The 22,221-nt window shown below is 38.0% G+C and overlaps 3 protein-coding genes across 6 annotated transcripts in view; all 3 read left to right on the top strand.

Moving 5' to 3' along the window:
- The window catches only part of myh11a (myosin, heavy chain 11a, smooth muscle), a 32,420-nt gene extending 29,566 nt beyond the window's left edge, over nucleotides 1-2,854 (top strand). For 2 of the 3 annotated variants that reach the window (XM_058780201.1, XM_058780200.1), the window contains one exon: nucleotides 1,400-2,854. In XM_058780201.1, the coding sequence (XP_058636184.1) occupies nucleotides 1,400-1,541 (142 nt within the window). In that variant the 3' untranslated portion in view covers nucleotides 1,542-2,854. Of the gene's footprint in view, nucleotide 1; nucleotides 35-1,399 lie in introns of all 3 variants that reach the window. The other variant, XM_058780202.1, reaches the window with a different exon arrangement.
- A 722-nt stretch (nucleotides 2,855-3,576) lies between these two features.
- Nucleotides 3,577-11,745, top strand: pglyrp2 (peptidoglycan recognition protein 2). The gene is made up of 5 exons (XM_058780205.1): nucleotides 3,577-3,823; nucleotides 8,646-9,491; nucleotides 9,583-9,793; nucleotides 11,012-11,309; nucleotides 11,410-11,745. The coding sequence occupies exons 1-5, from the start codon at nucleotides 3,760-3,762 to the stop codon at nucleotides 11,434-11,436; spliced, it is 1,446 nt and encodes a 481-aa protein (XP_058636188.1). The 5' UTR covers nucleotides 3,577-3,759; the 3' UTR covers nucleotides 11,437-11,745.
- A 489-nt stretch (nucleotides 11,746-12,234) lies between these two features.
- Nucleotides 12,235-21,868, top strand: rasal3 (RAS protein activator like 3). Of its 2 annotated transcripts, XM_058780203.1 has the most exons (19): nucleotides 12,235-12,387; nucleotides 12,469-13,052; nucleotides 13,450-13,583; nucleotides 13,764-13,842; nucleotides 16,109-16,176; nucleotides 16,287-16,369; nucleotides 16,503-16,629; nucleotides 16,749-16,847; nucleotides 16,949-17,620; nucleotides 17,699-17,843; nucleotides 17,935-18,079; nucleotides 18,299-18,535; nucleotides 18,705-18,906; nucleotides 18,999-19,090; nucleotides 19,204-19,486; nucleotides 19,569-19,682; nucleotides 19,909-20,099; nucleotides 20,962-21,046; nucleotides 21,158-21,868. In XM_058780203.1, exons 2-19 carry the CDS (start codon nucleotides 12,506-12,508, stop codon nucleotides 21,245-21,247), a joined length of 3,393 nt encoding a protein of 1,130 aa, XP_058636186.1. In that variant the 5' UTR covers nucleotides 12,235-12,387; nucleotides 12,469-12,505; the 3' UTR covers nucleotides 21,248-21,868. The 2 variants fall into 2 exon arrangements, with proteins under 2 accessions (XP_058636186.1, XP_058636187.1); XM_058780204.1 differs by lacking the exons at nucleotides 12,235-12,387; nucleotides 12,469-13,052; nucleotides 13,450-13,583; nucleotides 13,764-13,842 and adding an exon at nucleotides 13,875-14,481 and having other exon boundaries at nucleotides 21,158-21,861.
- The last annotated feature ends 353 nt before the right edge of the window (nucleotides 21,869-22,221 follow it).

The following is a 22,221-nucleotide window of genomic DNA, read 5'->3' as shown; positions in this document are numbered from 1 at the left end:
GAGGCAATCCTGAACCCACACAGTGACTATGCAGGTACCTCTGTGCTCAAAAGTTGACACAGAAGATGTACTCCTCACAAATCTTTCCTTTTACTTGCTACAAATATATTTCCTGCCTGCGAGAGTGAAATATGGTATATTACATATACTTAAGTTTTGCAGAGTGCGCACATAAGGTACGATAAGTAGCGTATTTTATGAACATTCTGTCATTATTTACTCACCACGTCATTCCAAACCATTTAAAAAAAAAAAAAATTCAAGAGATTTCCGTCCCTCCACTGAAGCTCAACGGAACTCAGACTAGCATATTTTTGACCATATTTCCCTCTCAAAGCATGGTTCTTTTTTCTGAACCAACCTCATTTAGCCTGTTTACAGGTTTACAAATGAGGTTTTAACGCTACCTTTAACCTCTTACAAATCTGATGTCTAATACCACTTTCCACTTTAAAAGACGCTTGTGGCTGTATTCTGGTGACATACTTATTAGGACGCTGGTGAAGAAGTGATTTATCTCTGTGTATTTCAGATGCACATTTGTACTGCGTGTACTTCACACCAATCATTCATCAACGAAACAAAAGCATCACATATGAACTGAAATTCTTAACATCTTTTAAAGGTGCACTGAGCGATTTTTGAAAAACGCTTTTGACCACAGCGTTGGACTGTGTCCCAAAACACACATGTAGCCAATCAGCAGTAATGGGGAGTGTCTTGGAATGACAGGGAGAAAAGAACGCTCAGTTTGAGATATTACAGATCGACTATAGAGAGAGTTAGATGGCAGAGAAAAAAGAGGAAATTAATAAATATCAGAGAAACAAATCATTAAAAAGAAGGGTTACGATCAGGCAAATATCGGAGCAGCTTTCCAGCGGTAAGGAGTTGTTTCTTCTTCATAGGTGAGTAACGTTGATTTTGCCTCGTTTCACACAACTTATCCATGTTGGCTTTTGTTTGAATATGCTTGTGTGTCATCTTCACTTGTTTGATTTCAAAATAGGGGCGAGGTACTGTTGGGGTGTGGGCATGTTTGTTTTGGTGCTTTCAAATATCAACATCGTTTGGCAAAAATCACTTAGTGCACCTTTAAATCAAACCCTCTGTGATTACTATTATTCAGTATACTATACTTTTAATCATGCAGCATTTTTCAAACCTGGGTCTTCCATAAAATCCAAACATATTCCATACAGTTGCTGATTGGTAGATCACTTAGTGACACTAACTTCTTCCAGGCTTTGTGAACAATTTGAGATTATAAAAGGTTTCCTTAGTTTTCAAATGGTTTCACAAATATGCTATTTAAGGGCTAACTCAAATGTACCAGTACCAAGCAACCTGCAGTGAAAATCTATGTGATTTTATGCTAAGATTTGTTGTAACATTTCAGGCGAGGCAACGAACCATCATCCTTCAGCAGTACACCGAGGCGCTCAGGTGGTGGCAGACGGGGAATGATTGACAGCTCAGATGCTGCAGAGGATGATGCGGACATGCAGGGCGACTACAATGGAACCAAATCTAGTGAATAGATGCCTCCCACCATACTGTTCAAACATTGTTATCTTTAAAAAGAACTTTTTATCAAAAAAAAAAAAAAAAACACGCAATTTTCCTTTAAATGGTCATTATTTAGATTATGTTTTGTTTGACTGCAACAAAGCACTGCTGTTTGACCAGGCATTTGGCCAGTCATGATTTAATAGTTTCTTTTTTGAATTATTGTTATTTCATTTACCACAACCCTCAGTTTTTCTTTTGCGGTTGCAGATCTGCTCGTATTCAAATGAAGCACCACGAGACTTGGTATTCCTTTTTCAGGTTCATTAATGATTCTTAAACGTCTGAATGAAACCTGGTGGTCCTATGACCTAGTATTTCCCTCGCTCAGGTCTTGGGTATAAAAGACCATCTGTGTTGTAATATTTGTCTCAACTGCGGGTAAATGGCTGTTCACTGTTTTGTACTGCATAACTGTTCCTCAGTATACTGCACGTTCTCATTTATTTGGTAGGGCTATATATTCCTGCAATGCATACAGCACAGCTCAAACATTTTTTGATCAAATTTATGGAGCAGTTCTGGAGGACACTTTGACAGATTTTTCCCCCAACATTAATAACTAGTGTGTCATGGTGTCAAGTTTACTTAATTTTCATTACTGTAGAGATACCAAGTAAATGTGGTTATTGAGATGTAGTGGACTGCAGCCTCAAGAAAGCGTCCTAAATTTAAAATATCAATGAAGGTGTGTGTTGTGCCAGAAACAAAATTATAAATCTTGCAAAACTTCACTTCCTTAACAGTCAGGTACCTTGAAAACTCTGTCATTTTCTATAGTATTTTATGTTCCCTCTGAATGTTTGCTAGAAGTATTATATAAAATGACACTTCTTAACAGACAAAAATTATGGATTTCATTTTATTCTTCTGCAAATATTTCATATTTGAAATAGACACACTGAAAGCAATTAAAATCCATTCCGTCAAATAGATGTCTATTGACAGAAAATGCCTGTAAAAGAACTTTGAAATTATATAAATATATATATATATATATATATATATATAAAATTTTATTTTCCCATTAATTTCACTTGGCACAAACAATTTACAGGATGTTGGGTATGACATTGGATTTATTCACTTTATCTACTTTTATCTATTCATTTGTGAAACCACATGCACATGAAATAAAGTCTGAAAAAAAAAAACGTTTTTGTGTCTTTAAATCATATTTACATGTCAAAATGCAAACTAAAATAATTTGTTTGGTAAGATATTTAACCTTAAAGCACACAATCAAGCCTCAAGTAACCTTTTAAATAAAACTCACTAAAACATGTTCAAATGCCAAGTATGTAATTTCTTGTTAACAGGAATAAAATCAATACTTGCACATCAAATAGCATGCGAAAAGAAGTAAAGCTGTTTCTCAAAACAATGGTAGGTATTATTGGCAAAACATTATTGGTAGAAAACTTGAGCATGCCACGGCTACTACTTCTACAGTAAATGATTCACATTTTCTATGTGCATAGAACACACAGTAGTACTGTTTAAAGCATTTGTTGAATAATGTCCACTGTTTATCTTACTATTTAAAAAAATAAAATAAAATAGTATGCAGTACACAGTATACAGCACAGTATTCAGTTAGCAGTAAGCAAGTTTTCCAAAACAGCTTAGGCCTTTTCATCTAAAAATTTGTTGCTACTTTAATTTCAATGATCTTGCTTCTCTTGGCCACAAGAGGGAAGAATTTCTTCTAATCAACACATCCAGCGAAAATTAGTTTTTCCGCAGGCTGTTACTAAATACAGATAGTTGTAGTCATTCTTCAGGTAACTGCATGCACATGTGCAACAACTAACTTTTTTGCAATTACATTATATACCACTATATCTAGCTATGACCTTTACCTCCTTTATTTGCAGTAACTCTTCCTTCCACAACAAATAGGATGGCAGGTCTGTCAGTCACTGCCATCCAAAAATCAATATTTGTCGTTAAATTCAGATTATGGAGAAGACCTTTACTCACATCAGAGTACAAACATACACACTCCTGCACCCTCAGACATGCAGTCCCATTGACGCAACACAAAAACATGTTTTTCATGATGGAATACGCCACCTGACTAACACTAAATTGCAGTCCTGCCTTCTGAGTTTCAGCATATATATACAAACTCTTATACTGCATTCAAATCAAGCACTTGGTACTAAGTTGTAGCATTTAGTTCAGATAATGACACCAGGAACATTGTGGATTATTACCATGTCTGGGATATGTATAGTCATACAGAACTCAGGTATGTGCACCATAAATGTTGGTAACACTTTATTTTAAGGTGTACATGTACTTACTATTATAATAACAATAAATTATGCATAATTACATGCAAGTAACCCTAATCCTAACACTAACCATATAGTAAGTACATGAAGTTTTTTATTGTCATGTGAGTGTTTTAGTTCAACTGAAAATCACATTTTTGCTAAAGGCTGGAATATACTACACGACTTTTCAAATCTGAACACATTTTTAAAATACCAGGCATCATATACTTGCCTATTTTGTAACAGTGTTAATTTTGGCAGGCATTTTTGATTTAGTCTTTATCTTCAGATGAAAATGCTTAATAGTCTTAGTCACATTTTAGTCTTTCATAGTTTTAGTCGACGAAAGGTCATTGCATTGTTGTCAACTTTTAGTCATACTGCAGTTACCAGCATTTATTTTGGTAGCTACTTTATATGTAGTCTTCAAACAAAAATATTCATTAATTCTTCTCTCTTTAGACCAAATCAATTAAGCTTATGAGAAATTTGAATCAAGGATTGAATTAGGAAAAACTGGAATAAATTTTCATTTAGAGATACAAATTAAACTCATTTTGCAGATACAGTTTACTTAACACGTATACATTTAACATCTTTTGTTGGTTAACATTGATGACACAGATAGGTATTTAATTAGGAATACTATTTAGAAAAGCACCTGCAATTCTGGCCAAATTAAAGATATGTTGTGTGTGGATTTGCGCATATTACATTGCAAAAACGTTAGTTTTTAATATTGCATTCTTGAGGACTCTATGCTTACATTTCTTTTCAGGAGCACTAGTGCTCCTACTTAAATAATAATAAATTAATAAATAGGAAGAGACCTTCTGATCAATGACAGGAAGGTCATTTCTGAGATTTGGTAACATTTCAATTTGGAATATACATGTCTTTCAACTACATTCAACTTCTAAATACCCCACATCATTAGCCACATGGCACATAACAAACCTCCAAAAAATATTAAGCATATTTTAATATATCATATTCAAAATATCATATTTTCCCACCTCAGGCATTAAAGACCTTTTATTATTTTCAGTTTTTTTTCCAGCTTTTTTTTTTTCTCAACCCCGTAACGGACAAAATGGGATTGGTTTAAAAAGGATTTTACACAGAAATCACAACTACCTACTGCTAATGTGTCCCTGATAACAATTTAATGATAACAAATGTAACATTTATCATCATTTTCACATTTTTATAGAACTGAAGCTAAAAATACACAAATTGTGTGTCCACAGTCTCTTTATTTTTGTAAAAAAAAAATTTAATTTAAAATTTTAAATAAAACCACAATTTTATTGTTTTAGCCCTTAACATGTAAGATGGTAATCAGCAAGAAACTGTTTTGTTCTTAATTGTCTTCCCTATATTTTTCTAAAAATATTAATGTGACAAAGTGTGAAGGCTGTAACACATTTGAAGGGATACATTGCCTTAAATAAAAATTTTGGATTTATTTCTCATATTGTCCCCTTGTTTCTGGGTCAACATATCTGCATGGCCAACATTGTCTTTCTGCTGCAAATGTGGGCACAATTTCTGATGTATGATGCTTGTCAACATTTAAGTGGACATATTTCGTCAAAAATTCAATTTAAAACAAAAATATGAGTTGTCATGATTTTGGAGTATATATATTTACTGAAACCATGACTATTTTATATTTTTTAATTAAAATTATTAATAAATGAAGCAAATAACTCAACCCTGTCACAAGTTTACAACCCTGTAAAAATGAGAAATACATATATTTGTGATGGGGTTGAGTGTGACGGGGTTGTGGTTTTTCACAAAAAATGGCCACTGCTGCTCATGTAGCATAAACACATTGTATATACTTATGAATTACAATAAAATGTTGAAAAAGTAATAATTTTACATCTTAATTTTATATGACGGGGTTGAGTCCCTGACTATGACATGCCTCAAAAAATATGAATAAAAAGTATGATACCACTAACCATTTTCTGCACCACTATTAAAGAGACCTGAATGAAGTCACATATGAGTGGAGACTAAATTATTATGGGCGTAGAATGGTTAGTGTGACGGGGTTGAGTTCAGACTGAGAGACATAACTTTACAGTCTGTTTATTTATCAAATATTTCGCATTTTTTTTAGAAAAATATTTTTTACAAGAAAGGAACACAAGTAAATGCTTACATTGTTGCCAGAAATCACAGACACTGTACACATTTTGTTAATAATTTTCTAAGTACAAACTCAGGGACATTACAAAATGCTTGGTTCAAGATAGATATAAGACATTATTTTATGCTAAAAATATAAAAATGCAATAATTATTTTTATTAGTTATAATGGGCATCCCAAAGTTTTGTGAAAAGCTTCTTACAATTAATTTTGCTGAACCACCACTTTAGAAACTCTGGGGGACTGAAATATTACCGAATCCCAGGAATGACCCAGAAATTAATCTTCCTATTGATATTTGACTCCTTAAAGTTTTTTTTGTTTGTTTGTTTTTGGGGTTTTTTAAACCTTTGTAATGCCATTTTTCTAACTTCATTAAATGTATGTCATCTTTTATGGCAAAAAATTTAGTCAAATGAAATCAGCATCAACAATTCATCTTTGCACGGCACAGGAGAGCACAAATGTGGCATTAAGGAATATTTACAGAATTTAAGACGTTTTTTGACAAGACTCAGAGGTGGCATTAATGCATCTCATAATAACAATGTTATGATATTAATGTTTTAAATATAGAAATTTCAATGATTTAAAATTTTAAATGACTCAATTTATACTTTAAAAATGAAACAGAAACCGCCAGTAGGTGGCAGCAAGTCACTGTCTTTGTCACTGAATCATTCATTCAATCGATTCGTTCAAATGGCTGATTCATTTAGGAACGAAGCAAGTGACTCTCTTTATGAATGGGTCATTGAATCATTGACTCACTAGTTTTGTTCAAAAGCAAAGATTAATTCATTCATGAAACAGCGCTGGGTCAAAGACTTGCGCAGAGGCTCAGCTGTGACTGTTTTTTAACTACATTTTTGTTGACAAATAGAGCAAAATAGACAACAGTGTTCCTAAAATGTAAGTCAATTAATATTAACTTTTGTATAAAATCAAAAATGTATAACCTGTTGTATAAATTCAATTTTACATTTGCAAACTCTCTATAATCATTAAAATGCTGTTACCCTCCTCCGTTCATCGCTATCTCACAAACTTCCATTTTACTGAATGAAGCTCTCTACACTGCACACTGAATATATTATATATATTATTTACATCGTCTCTACACTTTGTTACAATGAATGACAACAACTGCAGTCTGCTTTCGCTGTCTGTGCTGTGAGGAGCAGGACGCGCGGCGGTAGAGAAGCATTTCTATTGGCTGCAGTCTGCAGGTATTAAATGGCAAAAGACGCATTGCGCAGCGAACCATAAACACAGCGCTACGTTTATATGCAGAACTGGGATCGATTTCGTAGTCTTTTGAAAGGATAAAATATAGAAATCACTTTAATTTCCAAATAAACCTGACCAGTTGGAAATGAAACGCAGTCCCCCCTCGAAATTCACTTTGTGACTCCCGGGAAAAACAGGACGTCTGGTCACCTTATATACCTAACCCTTTAGGTGCTGAGGCCATTGTTTCAGATCGCTAGTTCGCGTTTTGGTAGCCAACCTGTCTGCTGCACCTGCCATACTGAGACTAGATATGCAAAAGCCCCTCATCCGATTGTAATCCAATGACAGGGACCCACATTTTGAAAGACAAGACAGTTAACTTAGCCTATAGGATGTATTTTGAATGTCTGGTAGTCCTCAAATAAAATTCTAGTCCAGTCTCGTCTTGTTAAGGAAGACGCATAAATTTCGTCATGGTTTTTACCATCAGATATTAGTTTTAGGTTGTCAATGTCTCATCTTAGTCACAGAAAAAAGGTTCGTTAACGAATATTTTTCGTCGTCGTCTTCGTTGACGAAATTAACCCTGCTTTGTAAAAGGTTAGAGCGCAGAACTGGGATGCATTAAATGACATGAGAATTACACACTTTTCAATCTGAACTGAACAAACTCATGCAGAAACATGCACACAATATACTAAAATCAACTCATAAATATCAAATATATTTGGTATCCTCTGAATGGAAGTAATCACGGTCTGAAGCTAAAAATCGGCATCTGTGCTCATTATACACTATGTAATTTTCTGTGAAATATGTCAATTTCCAACTTCCCAAAATCTGCAGACTGGCTCTGACTTTCGGCAACTATTTGTTGACATCCAGACTGAAAATCAAGGCTAACAGTCATGTACTGTATTCCGGCCTGTCTGTGTCTGTGCCTTTTTACAGTCTATGGTCTGTTCCCATAATACACTACACGATTTTCCATGAAATATGTGAACTCTGACTGCCCAAAGTATGCATACTGGCTCTGACTCCAAGCACCTCTCACTGATAAGTCCAGATGGTAAATTGGGGCAACAATTTGGACAACAGTCATGTGGTGTATTCCAGCCTTTAGTCAGACTAACAAACCTACATATTGTGATCGCAGCTCGGCTTCATCCAGTATGCATACAGTTTAACTGGACTACCATCTCAACCTTAGCAATATGTGATATAATTTTTTTTTTTTTTAAAAAGACAGTGGAGACATGCTATACATTCAATACTTAAATTTGTGTCACATATACAAAGAGATGAAGACCGTACCTCAATTACCCCAAAAATACTCTTTAGCTTGATTATAATTGCACATGCATAATTATTGTATCTTAAGTCATTATATATTTTAGTTACAGCAGTTCATCTGAGGAACATGGAGAGCTTTATAACTGCTGTTACGCAATTAGAAGATTTAAACCCAGGACTAAGTCCACTGGCTTTAGTGGCGAATCTACGCAAAATTGCTGACAATGTCACACATGACTTTGTGGGATCATCTGACAATCGAGGTGATATTCACTATGAAAATAACAGCTTTTTCACAGAGCAGATGAATATAAACCACAATCTCTCCAATTTCTTGGACAAAGTCACTCATCATTTCATAACAGATGATCATGAAGAGAGGGGAGTTGTTCTGACTCCTGATGGCACGACAGTTGCCCTTGCTCCTCTCCTTTTAGGTCTTGAATATGGGCTACGGGCTAATGAGACCAAAAACCAGCCTCATGGTTTCTACCTACTCCCGCTGGCCAAGTACTTAGGCATGTCATTTCTGCAGTTTGAGAATGCAACTCCACCTGAGCGACTTGGCCCAGATGGTTGTTGGGACAGTGTATCCGCTCCCTTGGTTTTTACTCTTTCAGGCATGCCATCCTTGGCCACTGATGCTCTGGTCCATGGTGGAATGGATGGAGCCATACTTGGGAAGCATCTTTCTGTTGTTAACTGCTCTGAAGTAAATTTAAGCACACTACTGAGGAGCTACTACTTAGAGACTATGGAAGAGTTGGATCATGACTTGAGTACTCATCTGAGAGGCCGCTATCGCAGACAGAATTTTAAAAAGATCACAAATTCATCACTGCTTCAAGAGAAAGTAGCAGATGCACTACATAGTCATCCACAAAAAGGAGATGTTGGGATTGAGAGTCTTATAGAAAAAGGAATTAAAGAGTTTATGCTACATTATATGGGTAAGTGAAGGTACTTTCAGTTGGTCAAATAAAACTCGTCTGTTCAAACGCTGGTGTTAAACCAACAATCTCTGTGGTACCCCTCCTTCAGAGTGTCCTGCCATCATTCCAAGATGTATGTGGGGAGCAGCGCCACCCCTGGTCCCTCTCGAACCTCTGTCTCCACCCCTGCTATTTCTGTATATTCACCACACAAAGATTCCCAGCAAACCCTGTCGAAACCTTCAAATGTGTTCCAAAAATATGAGGGCAATGCAACATTTCCACCAGAAGGGGCGGGGCTGGTACGACATCGGCTACAGGTAACATGTGCTTCAGCAAGATTCTGTCACAAATATAAGTTCTGTCCCTAAACTTATAGTTAGCGGTGGGCATCCTGGTGTGAAAGTGGTAGGCGTTCCTAGTGGAGAAAGCAGTCCCAGAATGCACTGCAATGAAGTAACTTCTTTTAAGAATGTTTACAAAACTAAATAAACATTGAAAAATATTGAGAAATAATATTTTAACCATAATAATGTATTTTTAAAGTCAGAGTATACAAAGAAATCACATACTACATGTAAACTTATAGGTAGGACACTGTACATACTGTGTAGTACGTATTGCACTAATATTGCATTCTAAACACAATCTTTGAGTGTGTTTCACTCTTTTGCTGCATCCGGAAAACTGCATACTCACTGAGTAGTTACTTCTCTTTCTGAGAAGTAATTATTTCACAACCATTAAAACAGTATGTTTTATTAATGTTTAGCATGAATGTAATCTGGATCTACTACATTTTGTCATATTGACCTGCCAGCATCAGTTACGTTGCCTCACTGCTATTTACAAATCCTCTCCCATGTGATAGTAAAATTTCAATAGGACGTGCTCTTCATCCAGGTACTTTTTGCTTTGTGTTTTATGAATACTGTGAATTTAGACATACTGCTCTTTTACATACTATTTTAGCCTACTATATAGTAGGGAAGTATGCATACTCAGATGCAGCTTTGCTTTATCTCAGTGGGGAAAAAACACAAAATGGCAGCTGAGGTTATCTAATATTTCATTCAATACTGGAAATAGCTAAATTAAAAATGTATTATTTTATACAATATTTGTGTGTACCATGTAATACTTTGCTTATTTCTGTGTATAACTATTAGCATAGCAACATGCTAATGCCAAACTCTATAGGAATCAATAGAGAGTCAAGTCTCTCCAGTTTTTTAAGTGAGGAGTATTTTTAGCATGACGAAAAAGTTGCTGCTAATGTAGAGAATTTTATGAAGTTACATTTTAGTTAAGTTCCTGCCCTGCTGTTTTTAGAACAGCTATAATGTTTACATGCATAAAAATGGCAAATGTTTAAAAGTTGAATTGACCTACTTTGTGGTTTTTCTACAAACTGATCAGAGCATATACAACCATATTTGTCCTTGTTTTTATTTTTTCTTCGAGTAGAGTGCATGCAAAAGATCACAGCGAGTATCATTTGTAAGTATTTTGTGTGTGTGTCTGACTGTCTCTCCAAGCTTTGTTGTTGGGTCTGATGGCTACATCTACGAAGGACGAGGTTGGATGTCAGTAGGGGCTCATACTAAAGGACATAATACTGTTGGGTATGGTGTTGCTTTCATCGGGAACTACACTGCTCATTTACCCGCCCAATTTGACATGGAGCTAGTGCACCATCATCTGGTCAAATGCGGAGTGAGCAACGGATTTCTGCATGAGAATTTTACCATTCTGGGTCATAGACAAGTAGTAGCAGGCACAGGATGTCCAGGGGAGTCACTTTATTCTGAGATAACAACCTGGGAACACTACAAAGTATGTAGATGCTATACTTAGACATTTCAAAGTTTAATGCTGGCAATACTTGTCATCCTAACCGACACATTAATCTGTGACTGTACCATGTTGTTCACAGGATACGGATTCTTTTAAGAAACACTGAGGACATCTGCTGTCACTGACATGACATGACTTAAGGTGCATGACTGCTTTAGCAGCCACAACAATGAAACCCACTAATTAGTATGACAAGTACTCTTAATTTAAAATATACATTTAGTTTTGAAATATAATTTAGAAGTTAAAAGGTTGCCACTTAAATGTAAGGTTATTAGCATAAAACAGGCAATTAGCATTACTTTGTACATTGGTTGGGAGTCTGTATGAAACTTTGAAATGTTACTGTACTGTATGTAAATGAGAATTACATGTGCGAAAATAAACAAGGGGATCTCTAATCTTACATGTAGAGTTTTGTATGTGACAGTTTGAAGGAAAGGTTGATAAGATTACTTTAGTCTTTACCACGACGGGAAGTGGTTTTCACAGCAGGCCCCAGAGTGAGACAGGAAGTGCTGCTGTTGTGACAGGAAATTTAACCGTCACTGAACAAAACAAGTAGGTATTTGGGTTAAACTGTCAACCTTGTTCATATTTAATAAAAAAAAATCTAATCTTGATCATGTTACGCTGATCATAAGAATTTTTCCAATCACAACCACACCAGTTCAGTTCAAACTCAAATACAATGTGTGAGAACAAAACATAATCAAATGGAATATTATGTTCTCTAGATTTTCCATACAAAGCTATAACAAAGTAAAGAACATAGCACTATAATTTTGCACTAGTTGGGTCAGTCTGGGATATATCATTATCTCTCAGTCTTCCTTCAACCTGTATACCTAACCTGATTTCCCCACCCACAAATTGACTGGCTTCCTGAAAACTGGACGACTAGTACGCACCGAAAAAAACCCGCCTCATACCTACAAGAGCTGAGGACCACAAAGGTTGCATCATTTCAAACAAGCCAATAGGTGAAGTGAGCAGATGATGAGATCCGAAGCACTCGAAATTGAAAATACAAGACATTTAAAGACCTCTAGAACTGGTAAGTGCTGAGGAATCCATACTCTTTGAGATACTACACGAAAATACAAACTTTGCATTGCATCAAACATCCTGTGCCCAGAAAACGTGCTAATTTGGGTAACGGAGTAGGAATCAAGATGGGTACAAACAAAGATCCGAGTGCTGAGCAATCAGCACCACAGATTGAGGAAGACATGGATCTGTCTCCTGAGCAGAACAGTCCGGTTGATCAAGACCCACGCCAACCAGAAGATGGCAAGTTACTCAACACGTACAAGTGGCACACAGGGGCCAAGCCTGAGACGGTAGCACAGGGGGCTATTGAGAGGCTTGAGAAAGGGGCTTCAAACAAATGGAATAAAATGCAGAGTTGGCGCAAAGCTCTGAGTGAAGACGCGGGGGAAAAGTGCTCGACTGCAACTCGAGGGAGCGAAAGCCCATCCAAACCGGACAAGCCAGCAACTTCAAGAAAAAACCCTTTCCGCAGAGCTCTTTCAGAGCCACCAGGGTCCCTCCTATCTTCGGTCCTGTCCTCCTCGTCTGCATCTGGGTCCTCCAGCGCACAGGCATCTGGGTCCACTGTCCAGGACACAACGCAAAGGGGTAAAATAAGGAAGTACCTGCAAACGGTTTCACAGAAGTTCAAGAGACAACGTCTACAGAGTTCTGCCATTATTGAGCATGGTAAGAGCTTTATATTCAATGCTAAATGTTCTACAAAACATAAGTTAAAACCATTATGAAGGTTCCCTAGAAAGATCTCTACTGTTGGAGAGTGTAGATATAAAAGATTGTACATGCAGATGCCGCTAAAGAATGAGGGTACAACAACAGGATGTGCAAGATGGAACAATAAACAAAGTAAAGAATCCACAGAAAGATTTTTTTTCTTTTGTACCCAAATGACCTAAACATGTAATTGGATGTTGATAGGACTGATAGGACTGCTAACTAATTAAGCCCTTATGATATTGGAACTGGATTGCAAATTCATTCAATCATGTGGTATGTTTTGTATTTGAAGCTTCTGGGCTTTTAAATTAAAACATTGCATGTAAACTCTTTCACATTTTATGAAAAGACAAACAAAAGTGCGATCCTGAGAATGTGGAGCCTGTTCGCCTCTCCTGGGCCCCTCCACAAGACGTTCCCGTTTGGGACATTAGCAACTGCTTTCTTCAAGATGGACAGATCCTTATCCCACGTGAGGAGGAGGTAATGAACAACACACACATTAAACGATGCCAACAAATCAGACATTATACTTAGCAGATTAAGATATTGGATATATGCCATTAAATTGACTTTGAAGCAGTGCATTTAGTTTGGACATGCTATTTGATTTTAGGTCAACTTATGCTGCCAATATGTCATTATCTTTTCAATTTATTTCAGCCTTTGATGAGGGTACGGAACCGGGCCAGTAGTTGTCTCTCCAGTCTCAGTCTCCAGAACATCAGTGGAAGTCACACTGGTCAGTATCAAAGAGTTTGAATTTACATTGAAGCCAAAAATGTCATTGCATTAGATGCAAGAAATCTAACCAAGCGCCATCTGCAAACAAATGACACTAGAGCTGTGCTCAGAACTTTCTGATCCAATTTTATTGTTAACTAACTGGCCTCATAAGAACAAATGTGAACATTATCTTGTGAAGATCACTGGGGGGATTGCAGTACACTTGAATGAAGTGACGGCCTAAAGCTCGCTGTGTCCTGACAATTTAAAAACCGGAGATGATTCAAGAGATGAGAGATATCATCTGTCTCTATCTAGCCAATGACGGCCTGTCAGTAACTAAAGTGAAGCTAGATAACGTATTCACAGAGGAAATGGTTGAAGTGGTTATGTGTGTGTGCTTGTAAAATTGCTTCCTTTGAATGTCTGAAGATATCATCGTAACTGGGTGTTCCATACCAGAGGACGACTGAGACTGAAGGGGTGTGCTGTCTAGTTCACTCAAAATAAGTATCTGGGACTCTTATATTAAAAGTAAAAAAACAAAAAGGACATTTGTGAGTCTAATGTTCTGAAAGGGAAAAAAAAAAAACTTTTTCTGAGCTACTCCAAATAATGGGTTTCAGGCGTTGGATTGTATGTGGAGGGGCACTAGGTAAGCAAAATAATTTTAACTGCCTACTTAAATGATTCAGTTTAATCATTTTTCTGGAGAGTTTAATGCATGTGAAATTCAATCAGCATTAAAACAAGTCTAAGGAGATGGCAGAATCCAGTTAACTGAGTTTACATTGATCTTAATTTTCAGCTAATTCAATTGTATAGCAAAGCACAAAGATATACCATAATTGTATTTGAAAGCACTAATGTAATTTGCTGGAGCTTATTTGTTGGCTGAACTGCTTGCCAATTTCTGTGCTTCCACATATATATATATATATATTCACTTTTTGATCTGGTAATTTAGAAGATCATGTTTGGCAGTATGTACATTGTGATGGAAAGTTTAAGGCCAATTTACAGCGCACAGACAAATGCCATCAGTTTGTTACCCCTGTAAGCACCTGTTGGTGTTGATCAGGGTTTGTTTTCACCCGAGTGAACATGTTCAGCTTGTCAGTGTCTACTGGGGCAGTGTGAACATGACAGCAATTTTTCATAAAATTCTAAATCCAATGGGCAGATTGTTTGTTGGTGTTTGTCTGTGCTGTGTGGCTTGGCCTTTAGAAGCATATTAGGTCAAGTTTTGTAAAAGTCTTGTATTCTCTTGGCTTCAGAGATGGCATACAATGTAAAGACTCCTAAAATAAGGCTGTTGGCCTTACCATGATGGACATTGGGTGTTGAAGGCATCCTACTGCTCTTCCCAATTTTACACAGGCTACAGTATGTGTGAAAATCAGCAACTACAAAGACTATATGTGGGAAATATGTTGAAAGGAGTTTAATCAAACCATACTATTTTTAAAATGTTTTGCGCTTTTAATACCAGGTCATGCATCACAACTGGCCTTGGCAGATTTGAAATAAATGCTTGCTTCATTTCTATTTGTAGTAGTTGCTGATACAATTCAAGTCGTTGTAATTTTTAATGTTGCACTTTTGCATTCTTTGCAAGTTAGTTACTTCATGTGCTTTGAAAATTCATGACAAAGTGTCAGACTTCATCAGAAACAAAACGTTAATAGGCTGCCAAGCAAATATGACTCATTTTTACAGCTGCTGCTTTCGTAAACGTGATTTATTCAAGCACCCCTAAGTCTGACCCCTATAATCATGTAAATCCAAAAATTGGGACCACATGCTTTGCATGGTACTGCTTGTCTGCTCTCCAGCTTCATAAAGGGACACGGATGATCAAGTAAAAGCTCATTTTTGACATAAAAAATTAAACAAGCCCCTAGATTTCGGTTCTGTTCTGTATTAACAGAATTCAACTGCAGTAACACAGTTAAATTTTCTGTTAAACTGGTAATTATTGATCTGATGCACATAGAAGGAAGGAAATGACTATGCTTCCTGCCTTGGTTTCAGAATCTGCGATTGCATTGAGATTAGTTGTCTTTCTGCTGTATTTTATCCCACCAGAACAAAATAAACAGAAAGACATACGTGCACACATACATTTGATCATTTAAGCATTAATGATCAATAACTGCATTATGGAACATTTTAAAAAAGAATGGGATGGACCACCTTCAGTGCTCACTACAGAAAAAAGAGGAATAATGTGGCATCAAAGTGATCATCAAATACAGAAACTGTTCTCATTCTCTCTTTAGAGCTAAATCCAGATCCTGTGGTGCCCCAGAGTGGTACCAAAATAAAAGGGCAAGATGGCGGTGTCAAAGTGAGTATACATTAGTATTTCTACGAAATCTGAAACTGTTGCTGAACAAAATGCATGCATAAATATATGTATTTTCCCTTAACGGTCATTTTCTCTCATTCTCATGATAGAATTTAATCAAGCGACGCATGCACGATGTTAAACAGAAAAGCAGCACACAGCTCAATACTGCAGGACTAAGTGTTGCTGGAAGGTGGAGGATCATTTTTATAATATAGAAAAAGACTGATCTGACTCTGTATTACAGATTAATGTCAGTTGGAACAAACATATCATCTGATGGTTTAATATATGCCATTTACCAGTCTTTCACACGTTCCATCAAGGTATGGTTCCAGAGAATCTTTATCCATTCCAGTCAGTGCGGCAAAAAGCCTGGATCTTAGCACAGACCAGACTACCGTCATCAGGCCAGTCCACAGCTCGATTCTAGGGGAGAAGTACTGTTTTCAGGTAGACCTTGCTGTTGCATATTAAAGTACAAACTATGTTTCAATTTTCTGATCTCTATGTCAATCCATAATCTAAACCAATCTCTTTTTTTGGCCATTTCCTTATCTGACTCATAATAGGTCATCAACTCAGAGAATAACCACTGCTTTGGGTGCAGCTCAGCTGCAGAAAGAGACCGCTGGATTGAAGACTTGCGTCGTGCTGCTCATCCAAATAAGGTACTGAATATCCCTCAACTTACTGTAAGGTCCATCAAAATATTTAATTAATTGTGTACTTGTTGCGAATAATGATAATGTTTTCTACTATCTACCTTCAGGACAATTGTGAGCGCACTGAGTACTCACTGAGCCTTTGGGTTAATGAAGCAAAAGACCTTCCCCCAAAAAAGCGATATTATTGTGAGGTCCACCTTGATGGTACGTTGTTTGCTCGTACCAGTAGCCGGGCTGTGGGGAAGTCCGTCCAACGCTCCAGCCAAGCAGTTGATGGAGGATCTGGAGCAGCTGGCACAGGCCATGGTGGTGGTGCTTCAGGAGGTTGCCAGCTGTTCTGGGGCGAATTTTTTGAACTTGACAATTTGCCCCCAGTCAACCAGATCATCCTGCACTTCTTTAGAGACGAAGACCCCAAAAAGAAGCGCCATTCCAAGGATGAATCTATTTTGCATCCTCTAGGAAGTGTGCCTCTTAATCTGGCAGAAATAAAAGGACGTGCCTATCAGGAGAAGTGGTATCCCATCGTTCCCTACAAGCCCCCAGGAACAAGTACAGCAAAGGACCAAGTTGGCCCGCAAGCTTCACTTCGAGTCAAGTCCAAATTCAAGATCCTGAAAATTCTGCCTATTGAGAGGTACAAGGAATTTGCAGAGTATATCACAGTGAATTATGTGGACATGTGCAGCAGCCTGGAACCCCTTCTCAATGTACGAGAGAAAGAAGAACTTGCAGGAGCACTTGTTCATGTGCTCCAGAGCATTGGGAAAGCTAAGGTGAGTGGCAACAGCAGTAACTGTAGGAAAAGACATAAGCTCTTCGGATTTCTGAATGGTTTTTGAATGATTGTGCAGGAGTTCTTGATTGATCTCGGTAGTGCAGAAGTTCAGCGCTTGGGAGAAAATGAGGCTTTGATTTTCAGGGAGAATACACTGGCCACAAAGGCTATTGACGAATATATGAAATTGGTGGGCCAGAAGTATCTCATTGACACACTTGGTAAGGAATATTCTACAGCATCCCTTGTTATAAAACTGCATGTGTCATCTTATTTACCTCTAACCTCCTCTTTAACCCTCTGTATCCACAGCTGACTTCATAGCCAGACTGTATAGTGGAGGAGAGAGCTGTGAGGTAGACCCGCAGAAATGCTCTGCCTCTGATCTACCAATCAACCAGAGATATCTGAAGGAGACATGTGCAGATGTTGTAAAGAGAATAACTGACATGCACGAGTAAGATAAACCTAAATGAACGCACTCCCAAAAAATATATTTGAAAACAAAGAGCAAGTATTTTCTGTAGAAAACACATCTAAGATCAAGGAATTGCTGTAATATACTATCCATAATAGTAACCAGATATACTCTGTCCTCTTAAATCCTAATGGGTGTCATTAGTTTTCCAATGGAAAATTATTTTTAAATGATCAATTCTTTCCCTTCTATGAATAGCTCATTCCCTGCGGAGCTGAATGAGATTTTTTCCAGCTGGGTATTAGATTGTGAGGACAGAGGTCAAACAGACATCGGACACCGTCTCATATCAGCATCTCTGTTTCTTCGATTCTTATGCCCAGCGATCCTCAGTCCATCACTCTTTGGCCTCACGCAAGCCTATCCAGAGCCAAACACCCTTCGTACTCTCACTCTGACAGCCAAGGTCATTCAAAACCTTGCAAACTTCACCTTGTAAGTCCTGTCTATAGTCCTTCATATTTTGATTACCATTCCATCTTTCAGTTAACTCACATCAATCAGGTCTACAAAATGTTATATGTATTGATTATAAATCCCAATGGAATTAGGGTTTTGTAAGGTTTGTTCTCGGAAACAACCATTTTATCTCAATATCCACCAGGTTTGGCGAAAAAGAAGAGTACATGTTTTTTATGAATGAGTTTCTAGAACAACACTGGGAGCCTATGAGAGGATTCTTACAGAAAGTATCTGATCCAGACAGTGAAATTGCCATGGCTCGATTTGATGGCTATGTAGACCTGCCCCTTCGTCTAGCAGTCCTTCACAATCTCCTGGTCGATATTATCTCTGGAATGAAACAGGTAACATAAAACATCAGGGCTCATCTGAGAACTATGAGATTCTCGTTAATTAAACAATGTGCTCATGGGCAAAATTACATATTTTTTTGTAGGACAAAATAGACAATCTACATCCCTTGCCTTCAATCCTAAACCAGATCACAGAGTTCCTTGGCCAGGAAGCTCAACGGATCCCTGTTAGCAGGTAAGGTTAATTCCCAAAGGGGCCCCAAGAGAAGCTGTATCAAGTTTTAAAATCAATGTTTGTTCAAAGTACTTACACTCCTCTCACCTGTGTCTCCATTCTTGCGGAAACAGCATTCATGGACAACCAAAGCCTATATATTTACCTCCAAAGGATCTCCCCAAGTACAGTCCATTACAAAACTCCATGCAGCAGCTTCCCATGGACTCAAAACCCAACCAAGGCAAAGAACGTCAGCGGAAGCAGGTGCAGCGGGCTTTTAGTGTCCCCAACAGACCATCACGGAATCAACGGCAGCCAATAAAGAGGCAGACAAGCAAAGAAGAGCTACCAACACAGTGCCAGGACGACAATCAAGATCAGGATCCCTGTTTGGAAATTTCATCACCTAGCAATGTGAGTAACTAAGACTGGTTAAAATTTACTAGACATTTTGCCAATGGTGTGCTTTCAAATACTTATTTTCTGTTTGTCATAGGCCATAAAATCCAAAGCCCCAGCAGCAAAAGTACTCTGGATCAAACAAAACAACAGCAACGAGCCCTATCAAAAAATAGGGCAAGAGCAAGAGGAGACAAGCACGTTAGACAGGGTCGGTCAATTTTGCATACTCTAAATGCATCTGGTTTCAGAACCATCGAGTGTATAATAAAGCACAATAGTATGATTTGAAAAATCATACTATGAAAAAGTCTGTGTAACCAGGCTGGTCTAAGTAAGATTATATTACCACTACTTTGGTGTTTTGTCAGAATTAACTAGTGTAATAAAAGGATGGAAATGCCACAGTATGTTGACAAAGTTTGGGTGTCTCATAGCATGCGCAAGAGTTGGGAGAGCTGCGTTTGGGCGTGGAGCAGGTAACCGAGCGTGAGCTGGAGATGGCAAAGCGGTTAGAAGACTTCATAGTCCTGACCCAAGAACAGAATACACAGCTGCAGGCAGAGGTTCAGGAACTTCGCAATCTGCTAGCCATCCGCGAAGAACAGCTGGCAAGCGCAACTTTCAGGTAAAAAATAAATAATAATATTATATATATATATACACATACACATACATAGTGACGGGAGGAGCCAACGACAGACACAGTGGGTGTGGCGTCAGGCCTCGGAGAGGCTTTTATTCAACAAAAGTGATAAATTAAAGTGTCCAGGGGAAGAAGTGTCCAACAAAACGGGGGGGGATCTGGTGTCCTCGTTGTGCTGCGGGGCTCGTGAAGGAGGGCAGTGTTCAGAAGGGGAAGGGGCGGAGTCCGGTGGCCGCACGCGCTCCCGCTCTGGTCCGGTTACGAGGGGCGGCGGCTTCTTCTGAGCGGCGGCTCTTCCTCTTCTTCCTCGGCCTTTGGCGGGACTTGAACGGCCCGGCATCCTGGCCCGACGGCCGTAATACGGGTGCGGCTTTCTCCCGGACCGCGGGTTCAGCAGCTCACATCTCCGGTGGCGCGCCGTCCCTCTACGTCCCTCTACGTCCCTCTACGTCCCTCTACGCACCCCTCCTGGACCCACGAGGACACCAGCGTGCATGCACGGGGGAAGAGACCGGTCTCTCGAGGAGAGGCGCGCTCGGCATTTAACGGCGGCGGTGATGAGGCTTCATTCAGTCCAGCTGTGCCTCATCACACGCCGCCAGCCCGCGTTGATCCCACGCCCCTCCTCTCATCCACCCACTCCAGTCGGGAGCCTGGTGAAGGGCGGCGAATAAGGGACGGGGTGGTGATGATGATGAGGGGGAGGGCCACCAATCCGTCACAATATATATATATTTTTTTTTTTTTTTTTTTTTTTTGCTTAAAAGAAGTCACAATGTGTTTATTTGTAAATACTCTTAAGACTACTGAGAAACATTTCTCTTTCTCCTTCCTGTTTGTGCAGACTGGGCGTTATAGAAGAAGAGAGAGAGGAAGACGAAAGAAAGCTTAATGTCGCTGTGGCTGCAGTAGAACGCATGAATGTTTTGGTAAGTTATTTGGTTTTCACTTCTGTCTATTTTTTAGATGTACATCATTAATTCAGGCTTGTACATGCAATATGGCTAAGTTAACACTTGCATTTATGTGTCTGATAACAGGAGGAGCAGTTTGCTGGTTTGTCAAAAGATGTGCACCAACTCTATGCAGTTAATGCTGATGGCATGAGAAAGACTTATATCAATACCTGATGCAAAACAGGAAGTAAACTGGTGTGGTGTGTTACATAGTGTCATTTTGCATTGCTATTAGCTTTTGTCAGATTTCTTTTATTCATCGATATCACTGTGCTTATAGCTACCTACCTGTCACAATTAAAACCAAATCCATTATCAATGAAATAATATACTGTAGTAAAAAAACAATTACCAAATTAAAAATGAATGGATCATTTAAAGCATAAGACTTTTTTCCTCACCAACATTTTTTTTTGTAGACTTTCACAAATAAAATGTGCGTTAAACAAACCAAGCTGAATCATCACTGTATTTTTTTTAACTGTAATAATTGTTGTAAATGTGACTGCAACTAGGCCAACTCAAAACACTGGATAACCTAAAAAATAAAGTAGTAGATGTATCAAAGATAAAGAAAAGGACAAATGTGTTTTAAAATGCATGCGCGTAGTTCTTTACAATGTAATCTTTGTATTCATGTTGGTTTCTTACAGTATGTTTGTGAACTTTTATACCAGACATTTTCAACAAAAAATTATTTTGATGACTCTAAAAATATAATGTGGTGTAACTATCACTAACCTGTTCCTTACTAATTAATACAGGTTCATCTCATTCATTTATTTCAGTAATTCAACTCAAATTGTGAAACTCGTGTATTAAATAAATTCAATGCACACAGATTGAAGTAGTTTAAGTCTTTGGTTCTTTTAATTGTGATGATTTTGGCTCACATTTAACAAAAACCCACCAATTCACTATCTCAACAAATTAGAATATGGTGACATGCCAATCAGCTAATCAACTCAAAACACCTGCAAAGGTTTCCTGAGCCTTCAAAATGGTCTCTCAGTTTGGTTCACTAGGCTACACAATCATGGGGAAGACTGCTGATCTGACAGTTGTCCAGAAGACAATCATTGACACCCTTCACAAGGAGGGTAAGCCACAAACATTCATTGCCAAAAAAAGCTGGCTGTTCACAGAGT

The sequence above is a fragment of the Onychostoma macrolepis genome, chromosome 06 (assembly GCF_012432095.1).
Source record: "Onychostoma macrolepis isolate SWU-2019 chromosome 06, ASM1243209v1, whole genome shotgun sequence".
Taxonomy (NCBI): domain Eukaryota; kingdom Metazoa; phylum Chordata; class Actinopteri; order Cypriniformes; family Cyprinidae; genus Onychostoma; species Onychostoma macrolepis.
The sequence above is the reverse complement of the archived record's forward strand: the minus strand, read 5'-3'. Positions and strand labels throughout refer to the sequence as shown.